Below are 21,542 nucleotides of genomic sequence, written 5' to 3' on the forward strand. Positions count from 1 at the left end.
GAGCACGGGCTCTAGGCGTGCGGGCTTCAGTAGTTGCAGCATGTGGGCTCAGTATCTGTGGCTCGTGGGCTCTAGAGCGCAGGCTCAGTAGTTGTGGCTCATGGGCTTAGCTGCTCCACGGCATGTGGGATCTTCCCGGACCGGGGCACGAACCCGTGTCCCCTGCATTGGCAGGCAGATTCTTAACCACTGCGCCACCAGGGAAGCCCCAAATGGATGAATCTTACAAGAAGAGAAATACCACAAAACTTTTGGACAATTATACATCCTAAATGTTTTATTTTTTTATCCTTAATTCCTCTTTTCCAATATCTTTGATAAAGAGTATCTAAAGTTTATAGAGAACCATATCTAAACTGTCTTATTTTCTTTATTCAGAAACTCTGCAGTGAGTATCAGGATCATGCAATGAATGGAATCCCTTTCTGTACCAAAGAAAATTACCCTATTCGTGGCCCAGATGGGAAAATGCATGGCAACTTGTGTTCCATGTGTCAAGACTTCTAGTGAGTACAGAGTTTTAGAATGTCGAAGAGAAAAGGGAACCTACAGTAATCTAATAGAACCAGCTTGTTTCATAGATGGGCAAACTGGGAAGGGAGTTCAGGAAATTACATGGAGAATGTAAGTAATAGAGCTGGGAATAAGTACCTAGAGCATTTATGCCAAGATGTCTGTTAGCCCCGACACTCATTCTCTTAGCACTGGAACATCCTGACTTATGCAAATATCAAATTCTCCCTACTGCTGAAGCTTCATATTGTGAACCCGTTGTACAAGTTTATAGGCATCTCATCTTCCAGAGAGGCAAAGACCCAAAGTTAACACTTACTGCAGAAACTGATTATTGAAGTTGCCCATGAAACAACCATGAACTCTTATTAAATTACAGTAAATGTTACTTTATATAATGTGACATTTCTCAGTAAGTTATAACTGAGTTTGGTTTCAAAATTTGGGACTGTACTCAGTTTATCTGATTGAGTTCAGATTAAGTAGTTGACTACATTTAGAATCTTTGGTCTTTTGTAATTTGATTGACAACCAGGTATGGTTGAAATACCATCAGTTAACTGTACATACCATGCAATTCCATTGTACAAAGCAAATTTGGCTCATTTGGTTTATCAATGTACGGAAATTATTATTTTTCCACCCATCCTACATTTTCTTACAGATAACACAGCCATGAGTAAGCAATACAGGTAAACTGAATTAATAAAGCTACGGCATACACGACGTGGTAGACAGAACATAGACTTGAGAGGAGAAATTTGGGTTAGTTGTTGTCATATCCTGAGAGTATAAGCAAAGCCCTCACCACCTCACCTTGTCTCTGTGAAACAAGGGGACCAGTCAATGTGCTTTATTAAGGCCACTTTCAGGCTCCAGGTGTAATGTCACCGCAGTACTAGTTTTTTTTTGTTTTTTTTTTTGCGGTACGCGGGCCTCTCACTGTTGGGGCCTCTCACTGTTGTGGCCTCTCCCATTGCGGAGCACAGGCTCCGGACGCGCAGGCTCAGCGGCCATGGCTCACGGGCCTAGCCACTCTGCGGCATGTGGGATCTTCCCAGACCGGGGCACGAACCCGCGTCCCCTGCATCAGCAGGCGGACCCCCAGCCACTGCGCCACCAGGGAAGCCCACGGTACTAGTTTTGATATCTCCTTGATGAACACTGATGATGTTCCTTTTCTGACCACAGCCAAAAAAGGTAATTTACAGAAAGCAAGTCTCCCAAATCCACAAGTAACGCTATCTTTATTTCAGTGTTATGCAGAAACTATGAAGAAGTTCTGGTATCTTATACTGGAGGCTGTTTTGTTGCTTCTCATTAGTATGTAGTGATAAAGGGGCAAAGTTGCTCCTTCTTCAGGAGGGAGGACAGATTAGCAATGCAGAAATGTGGAGAAACCATTGACTGTGTTTGGTCCTATGGATCTGTCCTGTTTTTGTTTTGTTTTGTTTTGTTTTTTCTAATTCAGCCAAGCAAAAGCTGAAGAAAAGAAAAAGGCTGAAGCAAAAGCAAGAAGTAAAAGAGAACCTGGAAGAGTAGACTCATATGCAGTGAGTAGACTGTAATTTGAACACACTTCAAAGAGCCTAAAGGCTGGAATATTGCCCTGCAAAAATCCCCAGAAAACCTTAACCTTTCAATCTGGAGATGACATTGAGATGAATGATATGGGAGTGGATCAATTCTTGCTGCTTCGGAGACTAACTCTGTACAGTAAAAAGAACTTATTTGCAGTCTGAAAAAAAATGATTTCTAGTTCTAGTTTCATCATTTACAGACTATGCTAGCTTTTGCTTACCACTTTCCTGAGACACTTAGTGTATATTTTCTACATGTGAATTTTTGAAATTTCACATCTGAGTTGGGTTCAAAATACATTGTACACACACAGAAAACATAGTTTTTACCTTTGAAATATTACAATATTCATTTTCATGGCTTTATATAAGTTACCGTTAACTTCTTCTTTAGATGATGAAAGTCTCCTAATCTTCCCTCTAAGTTCTATTCTTTTTCTTATCCAACCATCCTCCCTAACACAGCTGGAGTAGTTTCAAAATATTAACTAGATCATAATACTGCTCTTCTTAAAATGCACAAATAACTCATTAGCAACTAAAGGATGCATTTCAATCTCCTTAACTCTCTTATTTGGCTCCTTACCGTCATTCAGAAATTCATGTTCTGCTATAGGCCATGTAGTTTCTGACATGTGCTTCTCAGCTTATTTTAGCAATCTAAAATGTGTATTTCTGAATCCATTTCTTAACCAGGAAAATCCTATTTACTCTTCAAAGTCTCACTCAAAGTATCCTAGTTCCCTGACATCTTCCCTGATTTCCACAATCAGATTTCATGGTCCCAACCTCTGAGTTCTCAGATTTTCTTGTACCTGTATGTTTGCACTTATTTTATTCTATTTAGATTATAGTGGAGTTTACTTATCTACCTCTTTTATTATACATCCTATTATGTCTTATTTGTTTCCATCTCTTAGCAAATCACGAGGGTTTTTTTTGTTCAATTGAATTTTATATGTGAGAGAAAACACAACTAAAATCCTGGGCTCAAAGATTAGTTTCTACCAATGTAGATGCTTCAAACTTCTGCTCTGAATGGGAATAAAACGTGTGTCCAAATTACCTTCTCTATCTTGGCAAAAGCCGTGCAGACCATACCTCAAGTTTATGACAAATGGAATACTCCCCTGCACCAAAGAGATTAACCCCACCAAGGGCCCAGATGGGAAAATGTATAACAGCCCCTGCTCCATGTGTGCGACTATGCTGTGAGTAGAGCTGCTGCTGGGAAAATGAGGGAGGGTTTTGTCCTTTCTGCTTCATTTCTCTTTTTTGGAGCTTTATTCTATTTTGTTTCTTAAATTGTGTTTGTTTCTTATCAATGGCATTTTTTTGTGACACATTTTTGCACAATGTCATAATTGTCAAAGAATGATTCCTGCATATCAATCACTGGTTGAGTTCCCGTGAAAGTGTAAATGACATGAAACAAGGATCATACCCTTGCAGAGTGGGATATGAAATCATCTGAAAACACGACAGATCACTAGCAAACATATCAATATGCCAAACAGTACATCAGTTCATACATGGTTCATAATATATATAACTGTAATAACTGAATGATATTTGAGTATTTTAGATCACTTTCAATCTGGAGAGTCTATGATTCTTAATCATCTCTTTTTAAATCACTCTTTTTTAGCCAAGCAGAAAAAAAAGAAAAGAAAAACAGGGAAGATGAATCAAAAAATAAAAGGCAATCTGAGAATACATCTTCCTTTGAGGTGAGGGGACCTTCTTCAACAAGTCAGAGGCATATGGACCTGGGATCCATAGATGGTGTTCAGGGAACCCATAAATTCCCTTAAACTGTATGAAACATTGATACAGTTTGTGGTTTGTGTATTTGTTTATATGTGTGCATGTACACATGTGCATATGTGACTATTTCTAGGTTGAGGGTCTGTAACTTTTATCATTTAAAAATATTCACGTCTTCAAAGTTAAGAACTATTCTAAAATTCGCTAAGTGCTGACCGCCATTTAAGAAAAATGTATAAACTTGAGCAGTTTTTGCAATCTGATCCAACCCGTGTTCAACACCTCAAACTTCCCTCCTTGATTTCACAGGAGTTGTGCAGGGAATACCGCAAATCCATGAAGAATGGACATCTTCTTTGCACTAGAGAGAACGACCCCATCCAGGGCCCAGATGGGAAGGAGCACGTCAACCTCTGCTTCATGTGTGAGGCTCTCTTGTGAGTAGAGCTTGGGGCTTCTGAGGCAGTGGGGACAGGGAACTGCTAAGGGCAGTTTTCCAACAATTATGAATAATGCGTTTTCCTCTTCAGTGTAAAACTTCAGTGTAGTTTTCCTCTTCTTTTTTTTTAAATTTTTTTAATTTTTTGCGGTACGCAGGCCTCTCACTGTTGTGGCCTCTCCCGTTGCAGAGCACAGGCTCTGGACGCGCAGGCTCAGCGGCCATGGCTCACGGGCCCAGCCGCTCCGCGGCATGTGGGGTCTTCCCGGACTGGGGCACGAACCCGTGTCCCCTGCATCGGCAGGCGGACTCGCAACCACTGCGCCACCAGGGAAGCCCAGTTTTCCTCTTCTTGTGTGTCACATTTAAATGAACTAAAAAACAAACAAACACACAAAAAACTCCAAAACCAAGTGGAGAGCTTTCAGATGATAACTACTGTGATATAAAAAATGCAGAATAATTTCAGGACATTTCAGAAAGAACTCCGAATCCTTTTTTCAGAGAAGAGAATACTCTATGACAGCCATACTAATTGCTTTTAGTTTTCTGAAGGATTATCAGCTGAAAGAGGAAATGATTGAGATTACATGTAATATATTGATATCATTATGGTGCATGGCAAATTTTAGGAATTTTTGTTTTGTGTTGGTTCATGATTTTTATTTCTACTCGTTCTGTGTGACCTCAAGGAACAGAATTAAAATTGATGAGAGATACAGGGAGACAGATTTGGGCACAACATGAAGATGAACTCTGCAATAGTTAGAGAAAGGCTGCTTCAGGAATGATGATTTTGTTGTATAGGAGTTGAATACCTCATTTACAGGGGACTAAAGTATGACTTTAGAATAGACAACATGGTATGTCCTCTCAAACCAGAGTCTGCTGTATTCCTTAAGTCTTTGTCCCAAGGGATACTCTATTTTCTAGATGCCCAGAATCTCTGAAAGGATTCAGTCATTCCGTCTTCCCTAGTGGAGAGCAATACAACCCAGCAGATTTGTCCCATAGTGTAAGTGAGCCATGGAAGCATTAAAAAATCTGTTAGATGGAAGTCATGACGATGACCATATAATTATCATAACCAACATTTATTGGCATATAATCGGCATATACTTGGGTTTTGCTACCCAATCTCATTTAATCTTCACAACAACCGTATGAAATGGGTTCTGTATTATCCCAAGTTATAGATGGAAAAAAATTAAGGCCCAGAGAAGATGAGAATGATGGAAATTTCGGCCCAGGAAAAATGAAGAAAATGATAAGATTTCTCAATGTAGGGTGTAGACAGGGTATAATTATTTAGCAAAGCCATTATCAACTTCTGGTAGTAACATCTGCCTGTTACGCTCATCTCAGTCTGTTTTTCTTTACCTTAATCTTTCAGAGATGAGGAAGTAAGTCTGCCACCTAGTGGTCATCTCTGCTGTTTCCTCTGACAAGTTTTCATTATGCAAAGAAAATGCTTCTTAAATTTTATAGTCAACTTAGACTCACAGTAAAGTTTGGATCAGTATCCATATAAAGAAGTATAAGAAACCCCACAATTTTGGAGCTATTTTAGTTTGTTCCATCAATATAAAAATTCCTTATCCAACTAAAATTTTATTGCCTCATATTTTATGGATATGTTAGCAAAGGCTATTGCCTTTCTTAAGAACCATACTTCCCTCCATAGTCATTTCTTAAACACTTTAATATCATATACAAATAGTGTTTTCAACTTTTAAAAAAGTTTTAAGTTGATCAATGAGCAGTTTTTACGTTGACTGTAACGTATGAAAACGTTTTAGCAAATTATTTGTCTCTACAACATGATTGAATTATCTGCATTATAGATCTAATTATGCTGCAGACTGAGTATATTAAACTCAATTTCTAACACTGTTACTCATCCAAAATGGTTAACAGCTATTACTCTCATTTCATTTTCATCATGTGCCTGTTTTTTTGTTGTTTTTATTTATTTATTTTATTTATATAAATAAAAGTTATTTATTCATTTTTGGCTGTGTTGGGTCCTCACTGCTGCACACGGGCTTTCTCAAGTTGTGGTGAGCAGGGGGCCACTCTTCCTTGCGGTGCACGGGTTTCTCATTGCGGTGGTCTCTCTTGTTGCAGAACACGGGCTCTAGGAGCACGGGCTTCAGTAGTTGTGGCACGTGGGCTGAGTAGTTGTGGCTTGGGGGCTCTAGGGTGCAGGCTCAGTAGTTGTGGCACACGGACTTAGTTGCTCTGCGGTATGTGGGATCTTTCCGGACCAGGGCTCGAACCCGTGTCCCCTGCATTGGCAGGCGGATTCCTAACCACTGCACCACCAGGGAAGACCAATATGCCTGTTTTTGGAGTGTTCACTTTCAATAATGCTTACAATGCTGATGATGACAATCACTTTTATCAATCACTTTATTATGTACTGGATACTAATTCTAACTGCTTTACATGTATCAACTTATTTAATGCTCACAACAGTCCTATGAGAGAAGTATTCTTATGACCTCTTCTATCCCTCCACTCCATTTCCCCATTTAAAGATGAGGAAAACACAGAGAGGTTAAGACACTTTTTGTGTTCCTTATTCTATTTGGCTGCAGAGTCTTTCTTCTTAACTTTCTTCTTAATCACCATGCTATACTGCCTCCCAGAAGCTAAATATCACCACTTTATAAAGAGTTCTGCACCTTTTGCAGATGTAAAAGAATCAGCAAATAAGAAAGTCCTATTCCAGGATATTTGCTGGGAAGCTAAATAGGTTTACTCATTAATTAAGGGGTTTTCCCTTGAACACCATTCTCTTGAGATGTGGTAAATCATTCTAATTATTACCCAATAAAATTACACCTACTATGAGTGGATCTTTGGAGTTGCTTGAGAATAATCAAAGCAATGAATGATCAACCTGTGACTGTTAAGAATCTATACTACTGTATTAAGATTCTTCTGTCTCTCTTTTTTCCTGTTTCTTACAGTCAACAAGAAGAAAGAGCAAGAGCAAAGGCTAAAAGACAAACTGCAAAGGTAATCTTCTCACAAATTCTTATATTATACCCTGACATTTTTTCTCTGCAATAACATTCTAGATATCTCATTAGCATAAATGTTTTCCTGTTTTTTTGGGACAGGAAAGATAAATATCATATGATATCGCTTACATGTGGAATCTTAAAAAATGGTACAAATGAACCTATGAAACAGAAATAAGAGTCACAGATGTAGAAAACAATCTTATGGTTACCAAAGGGGAAATGGGGGTGGATAAATTGGGAGACTGGAATTGACATATACATAGTACTATATGTAAAACAGGTAACTAATAAGAACCTACTATATAGCACAGGGAACTCTACTCAATACTCTGTAATGACCTATATGGGAATAGAATCAAAAAAGAGTGGATATAGGTATATGTATAACTGATTCACTTTGCTGTATAGTAGAAACTAACAAACATTGTAAGTCTATACTCCAATAAAAATTGTAACTATACTCCAATAAAAATTAATTTAAAAAATGAATAAATATAACCTTTAACCTGGAAAAAAAGTCTTAAGTACAAGTTTCCTGAGTATCAATTTTATTTCATGATAATTCAAAATTTAAGGTTTAGTTCATTAAAAATGGAGTTTAACTTATTTGGCTTTTCTTAAGATTTCTGTTGTCAGGCACAGGTTATTACTATCAATTTTTACAATTTACTAATTTCAGGTTACATAATTCCTACCTCTTAGCTATTTTAAAGAGAGTACAACATCCCTATCATTCACATTAGTTCAATTTACAAAACAAAGAGCACATATATTATCATAGTTGATCTTTGTCAGCACCCAGCTATAGAGGAATACTAGTATTTTCACTTTCAATTATGACTATTAATTAAATCCTTTGACTTTCTAATTATTTTTAATCTACTTCACATTTCTATAATTTTACAATTTTATAAGTAGCAGAGCAAAGTCTGTCTTTACATAGATGTAGGATTACTCTCACATAGCCTTACACAAGGTTTACCTTTATTTATTCTGTTTCCTAACAACAGCTTCAAAAGTATAAGCCTAATAATTTGGGGGGGGAAGTTGACAGTTTAAAATGTTGCCTTTAAACTGATTCATTTTCTCAGTAACTTTCTGTTACCTGGAACCATCTTTTTATTAGTAATTCAGAATTGAAAATTTGTTTTATCCATAATGTTTGATCAGTTTCTAAATCCTATTAGATTTTTCAAATGGTCTTAACACATTCCTCCTCCTCTCCACTCCCATTGTTACTCTTCTGTTTCAAATATGCATCCCCCATCCCTGGACTTTATCAAGTAACTCCCAGAAAGGTGTCAGTTTCTCCAGGCATCATACTTTCATATTTGTTCTCTCCCCCATATCTTTGTTTCAGATATGTCTTTCTTTCTTTTTTTTTAATAGATCCTTATTGGAGTATAATTGCTTCACAATACTGTGTTAGTTTCTGTTGTACAACAAAGTGAATCAGCCATATGCATACATATGTCCCCGTATTCCCTCCCTCTTGAACCTCCCTCCCATCCTCCCTATCCCACCCCTATAGGTTATCACAAAGCACTGAGCTGATCTCCCTGTGCTATGCGGCTGCTTCACACTAGCTAACTATTTTACATTTGGTAGTGTATATATTGTCAATGCTACTTTCACTTCGCACCAGCTTCCCCCTTCCACCCTGTGTCCTCAAGTCCATTCTCTATGTCTACATCTTTATTCCTGCCCTGCAACGAAGTTCATCAGTACCATTTTTTTTTTTAGATTCCATATATATGCGTTAGCATCAGTATTTGTTTTTCTCTTTCGAACTTACTTCACTTGTATGACAGACTCTAGGTCCCTCCACCTCACTACAAATAACTCAATTTCGTTTATTTTTATGGCTGAGTAATATTCTATTGTATATATGTGCCACATCTTCTTTATCCATTCATCTGTCAATGGACACTTAAGTTGCTTCCATGTCCTGGTTATTGTAAATAGTGCTGCAATGAGCATTGTGGTAAATGTCTCTTTTTGAATTGTGGTTTTCTCAGGGTATATGCCCAATAGTGGGATTGCTGGGTCGTATGATAGTTCTATTTTTAGTTTTTTAAAGAAACTCCATACTGTTCTCCATAGTGGTTGTATTAATTTACATTCCCACCGGCAGTGCACAAGTGTTCCCTTTTCACCACACCCTTTCCAGCATTTACTGTTTCTAGATTTTTTGATAATGGCCATTCTGACTGGCCTGAGGTGATACCTCATTGTAGTTTTGATTTGCATTTCTCTAATAATTACTGATGTTGAGCATCTTTTCAGGTGCCTCTTGGCCGTCTGCATGTCTTCCTTGGTGAAATGTCTATGTCTTCCACCCAGTTTTTAACTGGATTGTTTGTTTTTTTGATATTGAGCTCCATGAGCTCTTTGTATATTTTGGAGATTAACCCTTTGTCTGTTGTTTCATTTGCAAATACTTTCTCCCATTCTGAGGGTTGTCTTTTTGTCTTGTTTATGGTTTCCTTTGCTGTGCAAATGCTTTTAAGTTTAATTAAGTCCCGTTTGTTTATTTTTGTTTTTATTTCCAATACTCTAGGAGGTTGGTCAAAAAAGATCTTGCTATGGTTTATGTTATAGAGTGTTTCTTCTATGTTTTCCTCTAACAGTTTTATAGTGTCTGGTCTTACATTTAAGTCTTTAATCCATTTGGAGTTTATTTTTGTGTAGAGTTAGGTAGTGTTCTAATTTCATTCTTTTACATGTAGCTGTCCAGTTTTCCCAGCACCACTTATTGAAGAGGCTGTCTTTCCTCCATTGTATGTTCTTGCCTCCACTGTTGTAAATTAGGTGCCCATATGTGTGTGGGTTTATCTCTGGGCATTTTATCCTGTACCACTGATCTATATTTCTATTTTTGTGCCAGTACCATACTGTCTTTATTACTGTAGCTTTGTGGTATAATTTGAAGCCAGGGAGCCCGATTCCTCCAACTCTGCTTTTCTTAAGATTGCTTTGGCTATTCGGGTTCTTTTGTGTTTCCATACAAATTGTAAAATTTTTTGTTCTAATTCTGTGAAGAATGCCACTGGTAGTTTGATAGCGATTGCACTGAATCTGTAGATTGCTTTGGGTAGTATAGTCATTTTCACAATATTGATTCTTCCAATCCAAGAACATGGTATATTTCTCCATCTGTTTTTGTCATCTTTGATATTTTTCATTAGTGTTTATAGTTTTCTGAGTACAAGTCTTTTGCCTCCTTAGTCAGGTTTATTACTAGATAAGTTTATTCCTTTTGTTGCAATGGTAAATGGGAGTGTTTCCTTAATTTCTCTTTCTGATTTTTCATTGTTGGTGTATAGAAATGCAAGAGATTTCTGTGCATTAATTTTGTATCCTGCAACCTTATCAAATTCATTGCTTAGTTCTAATAGTTTTCTGGTGGCATTTTTAGGATTCTCTATGTATAGTATCATGTCATCTGCAAACAATGACAGTTTTATTTGTATTCCTTGTATCAGTTTTATTTGTATTCCTTTTAGTTCTTTTTTTCCCTCTGATTGCCATGGCTAGGACTTCCAAAACTATGTTGAATAAGAGTGGCGAGAGTGGACATCCTTGTCTTGTTGCTGATCTTAGTGGAAATGTTTTCAGTTTTTCACCATTGAGTATGATGCTTGCTGTGGCTTTGTCATATATGGCCTTTATTATGTTGAGATAGGTTCCCTCTATGCCCATTTTCTGGAGAGTTTTTATCATAAATGGGTGTTGAACTTTGTCAAAAGCTTTTTCTGCACCTATTGAGATGATCATATGGTTTTTATTCCTTAATTTGTTAATGTGCTGTACCACACTGATTGATTTGCATATACTGAAGAATCCTTGCATCCCTGGGATAAATCCCACTGGATCATGGTGTATGATACTTGTAATGTGCTGTTGGATTCTGTTTGCTAGTATTTTGTTGAGGACTTTTGCATCTATGTTCCTCAGTGATATTGGTCTATAGTTTTCTTTTTTTGTGATATCTTTTTCTGGTTTTGGTATCAGGGTGATGGTGGCTTCATAGAATGAATTTGGGAGTTTCTCCCCCTGCAATTTTTTGGAAGAGTTTGAGAAGGATGGGTGTTAGCTCTTCTCTAAATGTTTGATAGAATACACCTGTGAAGCCATCAGGTCCTGGACTTTTGTTTGTTGGAAGATTTTTAATTACGATTTCAATTTCATTACTGTTTATATTGATAGGTCTGTTCATATTTTCTAATTCTTCCTGGTTCAGTCTTGAAAATTGTACCTTTCCAAGAATTTGTCCATTTCTTCGTGGTTGTCCATTTTATTGTCATATAGTTGTTTGTAGTAGTCTCTTATAATCCTTTGTATTTCTGCAGTGTCATTTGTGATTTCTCCTTTTTCATTTCTAATTTTACTGATTTGCATCCTCTCCCTTTTTTGCTTGATGAGTCTAGCTAAGGGTTTACCAATTTTGTTATCTTCTCAAAGAACCAGCTTTTAGTTTTATTGATCTTTCCTATTGTTTTCTTCATTTCTATTTCATTTATTTCTGCTCTGATCTTTATGATTTCTTTTCTTCTACTGACTTTGGGTTGTCTTTGTTCTTCTTTCTCTAGTTGTTTTTTTTTTCTTTTCCCCGCACGGTACGCGGGCCTCTCACTGTTGTGGCCTCTCCCCTTGCGAAGCACAGGCTCCAGACGCGCAGGCTCAGCGGCCATGGCTCACGGGCCCAGCCACTCCGCAGCATGCGAGATCTTCCTGGACCAGGGCACAAACCCGTGTCCCCTGCATCAGCAGGCAGACCCTCAACCACTGCACCACCAGGGAAGCCCTCTCTAGTTGTTTTAAGTGTAGGTTTAGATTGTTTACTTAAGATTTTTCTTGTTTCTTGAGGTGAGATTGAATGCTATAAACTTCCCTCTTAGAACTGCTTTTCCTGCATCCCATAGGTTTTGCGTTGTCGTGTTTTCCTTGTCATTTGTTTCTCTGTATTTTTTAATTTCTTTGATTTCTTCAGTGATCTCTTGGTTATTTAGTAGCACACTGTTTAGCCTCCATGTATTTGTGGTTTTTACAGTTTTTTTCCTTTAATTGACTTCCAGTCTCATAGCGTTATAGTCAGAAAAGATGCTTGATACGATTTCAATTTTCTTAAATTTTCTGAGGCTTGATTTGTGACCTAAGATGTGATCTATCCTGGAGAATGTTGTATGTGCACTTGAAAAGAAAGTGTACTCTGCCACTTTCGGGTGGAATGTTCTATAAATATCAATTAAATCTATCTAGTCTATTGTGTCATTTAAAGTTTGTGCTTCCCTATTTATTTTCTGTTTGGATGATCTGTCCATTGGTGTAAGTGGGGTGTTAAAGTCCCCTACTATTATCATGTCACTGTCGATTTCTCTTTTCATGGTTGTTAGCATTTGCCTTATGTATTAAGGTGCTCCTATATTGGGTGCATAAACATTTGTAACTGTTATATCTTCTTCTTGGATTGATCCTTTGATCGTTATGTAGTGTCCCTCCTTATCTCTTGGAACAGTCTTCATTTTAAAGTCTATTTTATCTGGTACAAGTATTGCTACTCCAGCTTTCTTTTGATTTCCATTTGCATGGAATATCTTTTTCCATCCCTTCACTTTCAGTCTGTATGTGTCCCTAGGTCTGAAGTGGTGTCTTGTAGGCAGCATATATATGGGTCTTGTTTTTGTAAACATTCAGCTAGTCTGTGTCTTTTGGTTGGAGCATTTAATCCATTTACATTCAAGGTTATTATCAATATGTATGTTCCTACTACCATATTCTTAATTGTTTTGGGTTTGTTTTTGTGGGTCTTTTTCTTCTCTTGTGTTTCCCACCTAGAGAAGTTTCTGTAGCATTTGTTGTAAAGCTGGTTTGGTGGTGCTGAATTCTCTTAGCTTTTGCTTGTCTGAAAAGCTTTTGATTTCTCCATCAAATCTGAATGAGATCCTTGCTGGGTAGAGTAATCTTGGTTGTAGGTTTTTCTCTTTCATCACTTTAAGTATATCCGGCCACTCCCTTCTGGCTTGCAGAGTTTATGCTGAAAAATCAGCTGATAACCTTCTGGGGATTCCTTTGTATGTTATATTTTGGTTTTCCCTTGCTGTTTTTAATATTTTTTCTTTGAATTTAGTTTCGGTTAGTTTGATTAATATGTGCCTTGGTGTGTTTTTCCTAGGGTTTATCCTGTATGTATACTCTCAGTTTTTCCAGGAAGCTTCCCCTTCCAGGCCTGTTGAATCTCCTCACCTTGATCTTTCCTAGCTTTTATAGACTGTGATGTGCAACACATCATAAACATATATATTTTATATTGCTCTCCACCAATTTTATCAGCCTTCTCCTGCACCAATATTTAAGCACCCTCAAAAGAATGCTGATGGTAAATATTTACAGATCCACTATAGTGACATCACAATTCTGAGTCTATGATAGAAGCCTTTTATTTTTTTATTTTTTTAATTTAATTTATTTATTTATTTTGGGCTGCATTGGGTCTTCGTTGCTGCACACGGGCTTTCTCTAGTTGCAGTGAGGGGGGGGCTACTCTTCATTGTGGTTCGCAGGCTTCTCACTGCAGTGGCTTCTCTTGTTGCAGAGCACGAGCTCTAGCTGTGCAGGCTTCAGTAGTCATGGCAGGCGGGCTCAGTAGTTGTGGCGCACGAGCTTAGTTGCTCCGTGGTATGTGGCATCTTCCCAGTCCAGGGCTCGAACCTGTGTCCCCTGCATTGGCAGGTGGATTCTTAACCACTGCACCACCAGGGAAGCCCCGATAGAAGACTTTTAAATGCTTACTGACTTACTGCTACATGTAATCACTTTTCTTTTTACTTCTTACTCTGCATTACTTGTCTTCATAATAGACAAAAGTGTAGGGAGGATAGGAAACCACTCTGAGAACATATTTTCTTCATTTTCCAGGAACTCTGCAATGAATGTCTCTGCTTTTTCTAGCTTCTAGAGGGCGTTCATGTTCCTTGGCTCCTGGACTGTTTCCATCATCTTCAAGGCCAACAACATTGCATCTCTAATTGTTCTTCTGTAGTCATATCTCCCTCTCACTCTCTCCCGTCTTACTCTTCCAGTTTTAAGGACTGACCCTTTTGATTTCATTGGGCATACTAGGATAATCCAGGATAATATCCCTATCTCTAGGTCCTTAACTTAAACACATCTGCAAAGTCCCCCCTGCCCTGCAATATATTCACAGGTCCTGGATATCAGGACTTGGACAAATTTGGGGGCAGGAGCTATTATTCTGCCAACCACAAATTGCTTTACGAAAGGGACAATAAATCATTCTTTTTTGTATCTCTCACAGTGCCTAGCCCAGAATAATATTCGGGTAAATTGAAGGTTTTATAATTAGATAAGTGACAGCAATCTCATATTCCAAACAATGTGTGACCTAGGCCTCTGAACAGCATCTGGCTAATACTAACCTTCTGCATCGCCTTCTTGATGCATCCATTACGTTTGGGACATTATATCATAGTTTTCAGAGGGGTAATGTGGAGGAAGCTTTCAATATTTAGTTACCTGATTCTATTTTTTTGTGTGTGTGTGGTACACGGGCCTCTCACTGCTGTGGCCTCTCCCGTTGTGGAGCACAGGCTCCGGACGTGCAGACTCAGCGGCCATGGCTCATGGGCCCAGCCACTGCGCAGCATGTGGGATCTTCCCGGACTGGGGCACGAACCCATGTCCCCTGCATCGGCAGGTGGACTCCCAACCACTGCCCCACCAGGGAAGCCCTAGTTACCTGATTCTTAAACCCTCCCTCACTTGGCAGGAGCTGTGCCGTGAATACCGTAACTATGTGAGGAACGGACGTCTTCCCTGCACCACAGAGAACGACCCCATCGAGGGCCCAGATGGGAAAATCCACGGCAACACCTGCTTCATGTGTGCAGCCTTCTTGTGAGTAGACCTGCAGTCACTGCTCCTGCTGAGTGTCGGAGAAGACAGGCGTGTGGTGGGCAAGAGAGATGATATTGAAGGTTTTTTCTAGGAGGCAGATGGCTATCTTTGCACTGAGTTTGGGGATTTACTCTTACAAAGCCATATACTCGGTGCATTTCTTTGTAGTGTTCTCAGTGTTCTGAAAGGTACCTGAATTGCCATTAAGGGAGGACCATGTGCTAAGAGGAAACTCCTCCAGAGTTAATGGCATATAAGGATTGGAATTTTTGTTCTCTGCGTACATACTGTCATGAATAATCCAAAGATGTAATCACTGGGTGCTAGCAAATTAAAAATTTGCTAATATTTAGTCATTTTTTAAGTATCCTAGTTGCTTTCTGAGGAGAAGGCCGATACCTTTGTTTTCCAAAATAAACAGAGTAGTGAAAATTTATTTACTGTCTGGCCATGGCATATGTGTCTTACTCTTTAAGCAATACTAAAAACAAGAAGAACAATATGGAGAGGTGTACATTTACTTTTCTACTCCCAAGCTAAGTTGGTATAGGTGTACAAGTAATGGAATATATCTATCAAGAGAGATTCCCCTTTAGGATAATATGTATTGGGTACTAGGAATGATTGTTCCCCCTGCCTTTCTCTTATAGCCAGCAAGAAGCAAAAGAAGAAGAAGCTGAATCCAAAAGACCTAAGAGAGGAGCTGAAAAGGTAGTTATCTTGGAAGCTTCATACCACAATGCGGTTTGCAGTTTCTCTTTAAAAATAACTCATGGAATCACTGAAGGCCTATGTGAGAGAACTCAAGGTTTAGTTAGTCCAGGGGTTGATAAAATTTTCTTAAAGGGCCAGACAGTAGATATTTTAGGTTGTGACCATTCAGTCTCTGTCACAACTACTCAACTCTGCTATTGTAGCTCTAGAACAGCCATGGATGATATGCAGATAAATGGGCATGGCTGTGTTCCAATGAAACTTTACTTACACAAAAAAGGTGGTAGGCCAGATTTTGCTCATGGGCCATAGTTTGCAAACCTCTGATTTACTCCATGCCCTATTTTTAAATGAAGATTTAAAATCCAGAAGGAGGAAGAACTTGCTTACAAAGGTAGTGAGACTATTGGTATCAGAATCTTCATACTGTTTCAAAGTTCTCACAGCTGCAAAACAGAAACAATTCAAACTTAGACTTCCTGACACCAAATCTAGCATTATTCCTAACACACTATGTAGCTTTGGATGAGCACATTTGGTCAAACCAGGTGTGTTCCTTGCTTTAACTTTAATTCTCTCTGGTGTCAGCAGTTGGCAGAAAAATAGAAGAGCAACTTTCCCCAATAATATTTTCTTGGTTTCAAAATGAATGACTCCAGGTAGATTTTTCCAGGTTTGTGGATATTTCCTTGCCCCCATCAAAAAACTATTGATATTAAAAATAATCTATAATGAAGTATCACTTGGAATTCTGTATGATTGGTTTGTTTACAGTTATTTTCCCCACAATTGTGAGCCTGAATTTAAAAATAATATGAGCTCATATGCTTCCCTTTTCAACATCAATAAGAAAATATTCTTCAGTATCAGACAATTTCTGATTTCACATTAGCTACTATCCATAAACTATCCTCTCATATCATATTTCTTTTGCTAAATATGACCAGTTAGGGAATCAGGCAGTGAACCTTGAAGGAAAGCTAGGAAAAAACTCACTCTTATCCTCACTGAGTTTTGACTTGAACTAAAAGATACAGAAAAAAACACAAGTTCAGTCTTACTTGCCACCAGTAATTAATTATATGATCTTAAGTGATTTGCTTATTCTATCTCAATTCCTCATAACTCTGAAGCTAAAATTTATTGAGTACTTCCTAGATGTCAGTCATTGTAGATATAGTAGATATACATTATTTCACATTATTCTCATAACAATTCAGCACATATATTGAATACTTAATAGATATTGGCCATTATTATTTTAACTGTGTGAAACAGATACTATCATTATTTCCATTTTATAGAAGAGGTAACTGAGGCACAGAGAGGCAAGACCCCCTCATCCAAGGTCTCTTGGTGACAGAATGGAATTCTACCTAATGATATTATATAGCTGTCAACATATTGGGCTTGTCTGGACATACCTGGAATATTATGTTGAAAGGGAAGAATTAAGAACGCAAAATGGTGCAAATGACTGAAACAGATTGGAACAGAAAGACTGAAGTATCTGGGGATGCTTTGCTCTTGGAAAAGCACATAGGGAGCTATGGAGAAGGACAAGAAAGCTTTCTCCAAATATATGAAGGACTTTCTGCGTGCAGGAAGGAAAATATACTCAATTTTTCTGAGGGAAGTAAAATATGTTGACTTTGCTTACTGGTTTGAAAGAACGTATTCATCCCATGCAGTGACATCTTAGAAAAATAAAACTCTAAGGATAAGGATCCTATAGGGTTGATTAGAGATATTTTCCAAGATCCTCCCAAAGTAGCACTATGGCTAATCTGTGGGAATGATTTAAGAAATTTTGGAATGAACTATCTGGAGGGTAACGAACTCATCACTGCAGGTATTCCAGTGCAAATTAGACCACTTTTTGGCAGGCATGACATAAAGGGGATTGAGACGTAGTACAGATGGTTGCACCAGGTGAACTTCAAAGTTCTACCTAAACCTTAATTCTTTAAACTTCTATGCCATGTGCAGTGTTTTTATTGCATTATAATATAATAGAGAGGGACAATAAAATCTTGACTAAGGACTGTGACCAGTCTGCAGAGAACCCAGTTTATTAAGAGGTTCTTGCTTGTGTGTGACTGCAGGTTCAGTCTGGATTTGGAGGCTATATCTCAAGGACAAAGAAACAGAAACCTCTTTTTAAGTCCTGTGTGCTTACTAGGATTTGAACAAAACAGTTGCCAGAAAGAAACATTCATAGGTCATTTTCTTTTTTTTTTTTTTTTTTTTCCAGGAAGCACTTAGTAGGGACCCAACAAAGTAATTTCCAAGAAAATACCCAAGCTCTTGCCTTTTCTCCTCCTTTTAGGATACATGCAGTGAATTTCGGCGCCTTCTGAAAAATGGAAGTCTTTTCTGCACTCGAGAAAATGATCCTGTGCGTGGCCCAGATGGCAAGACCCATGGCAACAAGTGCGCCATGTGCAAAGAAGTCCTGTGAGTGCACAGATGAAGCCCATGCTGTGGGTGGCAGAGCCGGGAAGATAATATAGATTGTGTTTGTCCTTTCCTTACATGTAAAAATGACAAATGATGATCTCTAAAGCATTTTGGGGTGAACCTCTCTTTACAGAGGCTAAGATTCACAATTCTAGAAATAGGCAATAGGTGACTAAGTTATTACACTACATTCTCCATTAGTTCTGGGGTAGCACCTTACAATGATCACACCATCTTTCTTGGTAAAATCTTAAGCCCTTTGCTGTCAGGTGGATCCCTTTTCTGGATTATTTTGTAATCCCCATCGGGAAGAACATACACAGATTTTACTATCAATCTAACGCCTCTACCTGCATTTTTGGAAAAAAAACAATCACACTTCTAGGAAACTAAAAATAGCTTTACACAAAGTTTGGAAGTACACCTAAAATATTTGTCATTAACAGTCATTTGCTGAACATGTACAATGTATAATGTGTATAACGGTTGGTTATACAAAGTTGAATGAAACAGTATTACCAAAAATCATATAGTTCAGTAAGGTTTAGACATGGGCATAAATTAATATAACACAAAGGAGGAATTGCTAAGTGAAAAATGATATATACAGTGTGTTATGGTAGTTTAGGAAAGGGAGCGTTAATAGAAAGTTTTATGGAAGAATAGAACTAGATCTGGTAATTTGGATCATATGTGAACAGTATGGGAAGGAATGAGAGGAGGAAGGAACAGTGTAAGTAAAATCTAAAATTAAAGAAACTGTACTGTATGTACATAAAGAGAGCAAGTCATTTTAGTTTAGTTAGAGCTTACCCACTTCACCAACTGTGAATGCCAGATCATGGATTTTGAAGTCAATTCTATATACAGTGGCAAGCTGCTAAAATTTTTCAGCTAGGAGAGTAAGTGGCGTAAATATGGTTCCTTTCAGAAGATTCATATGTCAGCAGTAAAAAGGAGAAAAGAGGAAGGGACTAAAATTCAGAATACCGCTGGCGGTAGTAGGGGATTACAATAATCCAGTGAGAGGTAACTAGAGCAAGGGAGCTAGAATAGAAGGTGAGTGGGTCAACATAGGAGACACTGAAAGTGAAACCAACGTCCTGTGGCAACAGCTATGCGAGCTGAAGGAGAGAGAGCGGTTAGGGATGGCTCCAATGTTTTGTTCTTTGTGAAAGAGAATCCAGGAGGAAGAACACATTTGGCAGAGAAGATAATTATTTTGGGACCTTTTGAACATGAGGTATTTGAGAGAAATCCAGCTGGAGGTTCACATGAGCATTTACAAAATGCTAATTAATTGCTCACCTAGTCTTGCTTGAGGTTATGTAAACGCTGGTTTTCTTCTACTGCAATGAGAGCTCTTCAGGCAAAAGGATGTGACATAATTCATCTTTCTATTGATATTTTCAAAGAAGAGGACCTGCAATGTAATAGGTGTTCAATAAATGCCGGTGAATTCCATACAAATCTAATCTGGTCATATGATGAGAAACTCACAGAAATGCATTCCACTCTCTGTAATCTATTATTCCCTACCTCCCACTTTCCAATTTCCAGCCAGAAAGAAGATGAAGCAAGAAAGAGAAAAGAAAAGGAGAGAAAAGAAAAGGAAGATCAGAGAAAAGCTGTACGGAGTGGTCGCAAACGTGGCAGAAGAGGGAAAGCTGAGGTGAGAGCAGCCTCTAACTTCCATAACCAGAGTGGGCTCAACTCAATGGCACTGGGACCCCGGCAGACCCTATGGTCAAAGGCTATGAATGTGTGTAGTGCTGAGTTGGAAAGCATCCTTGGAAGGACAGGGGATTTTCCCCTTAAGACTGTAGAGTAATATCTGAGCAATTTTTAGTTTCTCTAGGGCTCACTTTGACTTCTTTAAACTTGGAAATAATTAACATGAATACCAGACCCCAGTCTCTTGACTCCTCTTTATATCATCTAGCTTTCAGGCCAATAAATGATCCTAGGAGAGTAAGTGGTATAAATGTGGAGATGTTCCACATCAGCATCACATGCTCTTCATTTCCTTTCATTATTCTCTCTTTCCCTGAATGGAGCCACTTTTTGGAAGTATATTTTCTATTGTTCCTAGGCAGAATAATATGGTGAAAGAGCACAGGTTTTCGAGTCAGATAGTTTGAGGTATCATCCTACCCATGCCACTTGGGCTTGCAAAGCACTGAATAAATCACTTCATCTCACTCAACTCTAGTTTTTCTTACTTAGCACTACTCTTACAGGGATACAATAAAATAATTTAGGCAAGTGTTTAGCACATTTCCTGAGACTTTTTTTTTAAGTGTCAGCATGACAGTGTTGCATGTAAGCTCACTCCTCGTGCATGTGAACACAACTGCCTGAGATCACAGCCACCTTATTTCTATTCTTATGACCTGGGGATATCAAGACCATCTCTTTGCCTCCAGATCTGACACAGGCCCAATATCTGCCTTTGATAAATTTTGGCTTTTCTGTTTTTCCATATTTTCTCCTGTAGGAACCTGAGTTCTCACTCTCAAATGATAGACTTGTTAAGACCCTTTTTCTATCTTCATAATTTGCTCAAGCCTGTCTTCCTTGGCATTTTGCATGATTCTGTGCTTTCTCCCAGCACTTCTTTCTCCCTTCTATCTACATTAGAGGTCAGCAAAATTTTTTTTTTCTGTAAAAGGCCAGATAGCAAATATTTTAGGCATTACGGGTCACACGGTCTCTGTCGCAACTATTCAACTCTGTTGAATAGCCACTGTTGTGGGAAAGCAGCCATAAATAATATTTAAATGAATGAGGGTGCGCTTCAAGTTTTATATATGAAACTTCTTATGTAAGAACAGACAGCAGGACAGATTAGTCCTGTAGGCTATAGTCTGCTTACCCTTGATTTGTGCGATTAAATCCCAACCAGCTTTATCATTTCCCTTTGTAGAACCTTAAAAGCAACATTACCCATGACAACAGATGTCTTAGAATATGGATGATTCCAGCCCCTCCTCTTCTGTAGACAGCAATCCTAGATGTTACATGCCTTATAAGAGAACATAGACAAGAACTTCTTACTCAAATTATTTAACAAACTTAATAACAATACAACAGACCAAGTCATCCAAGAGGCCTGCTCTC

The 21,542-nt window shown here is 38.3% G+C and overlaps 1 protein-coding gene across 4 annotated transcripts in view; it reads left to right on the forward strand.

Annotated features, from left to right (window-relative positions):
- SPINK5 (serine peptidase inhibitor Kazal type 5) overlaps positions 1 to 21,542 on the forward strand; it is a 69,597-nt gene that overhangs the window by 28,343 nt on the left and 19,712 nt on the right. For all 4 annotated transcript variants that reach the window (XM_073802672.1, XM_019924659.3, XM_019924661.3 and 1 more), the window contains 10 exons: positions 379 to 506; positions 1,985 to 2,066; positions 3,180 to 3,304; positions 3,742 to 3,823; positions 4,170 to 4,297; positions 7,275 to 7,323; positions 15,121 to 15,248; positions 15,899 to 15,959; positions 18,292 to 18,419; positions 19,983 to 20,094. In XM_073802672.1, coding sequence (XP_073658773.1) covers positions 379 to 506; positions 1,985 to 2,066; positions 3,180 to 3,304; positions 3,742 to 3,823; positions 4,170 to 4,297; positions 7,275 to 7,323; positions 15,121 to 15,248; positions 15,899 to 15,959; positions 18,292 to 18,419; positions 19,983 to 20,094 — 1,023 coding nt within the window. The remainder of the gene's footprint in view (positions 1 to 378; positions 507 to 1,984; positions 2,067 to 3,179; positions 3,305 to 3,741; positions 3,824 to 4,169; positions 4,298 to 7,274; positions 7,324 to 15,120; positions 15,249 to 15,898; positions 15,960 to 18,291; positions 18,420 to 19,982; positions 20,095 to 21,542) is intronic.

This window comes from Tursiops truncatus, chromosome 3, assembly GCF_011762595.2.
Source record: "Tursiops truncatus isolate mTurTru1 chromosome 3, mTurTru1.mat.Y, whole genome shotgun sequence".
Lineage (NCBI taxonomy): Eukaryota > Metazoa > Chordata > Mammalia > Artiodactyla > Delphinidae > Tursiops > Tursiops truncatus.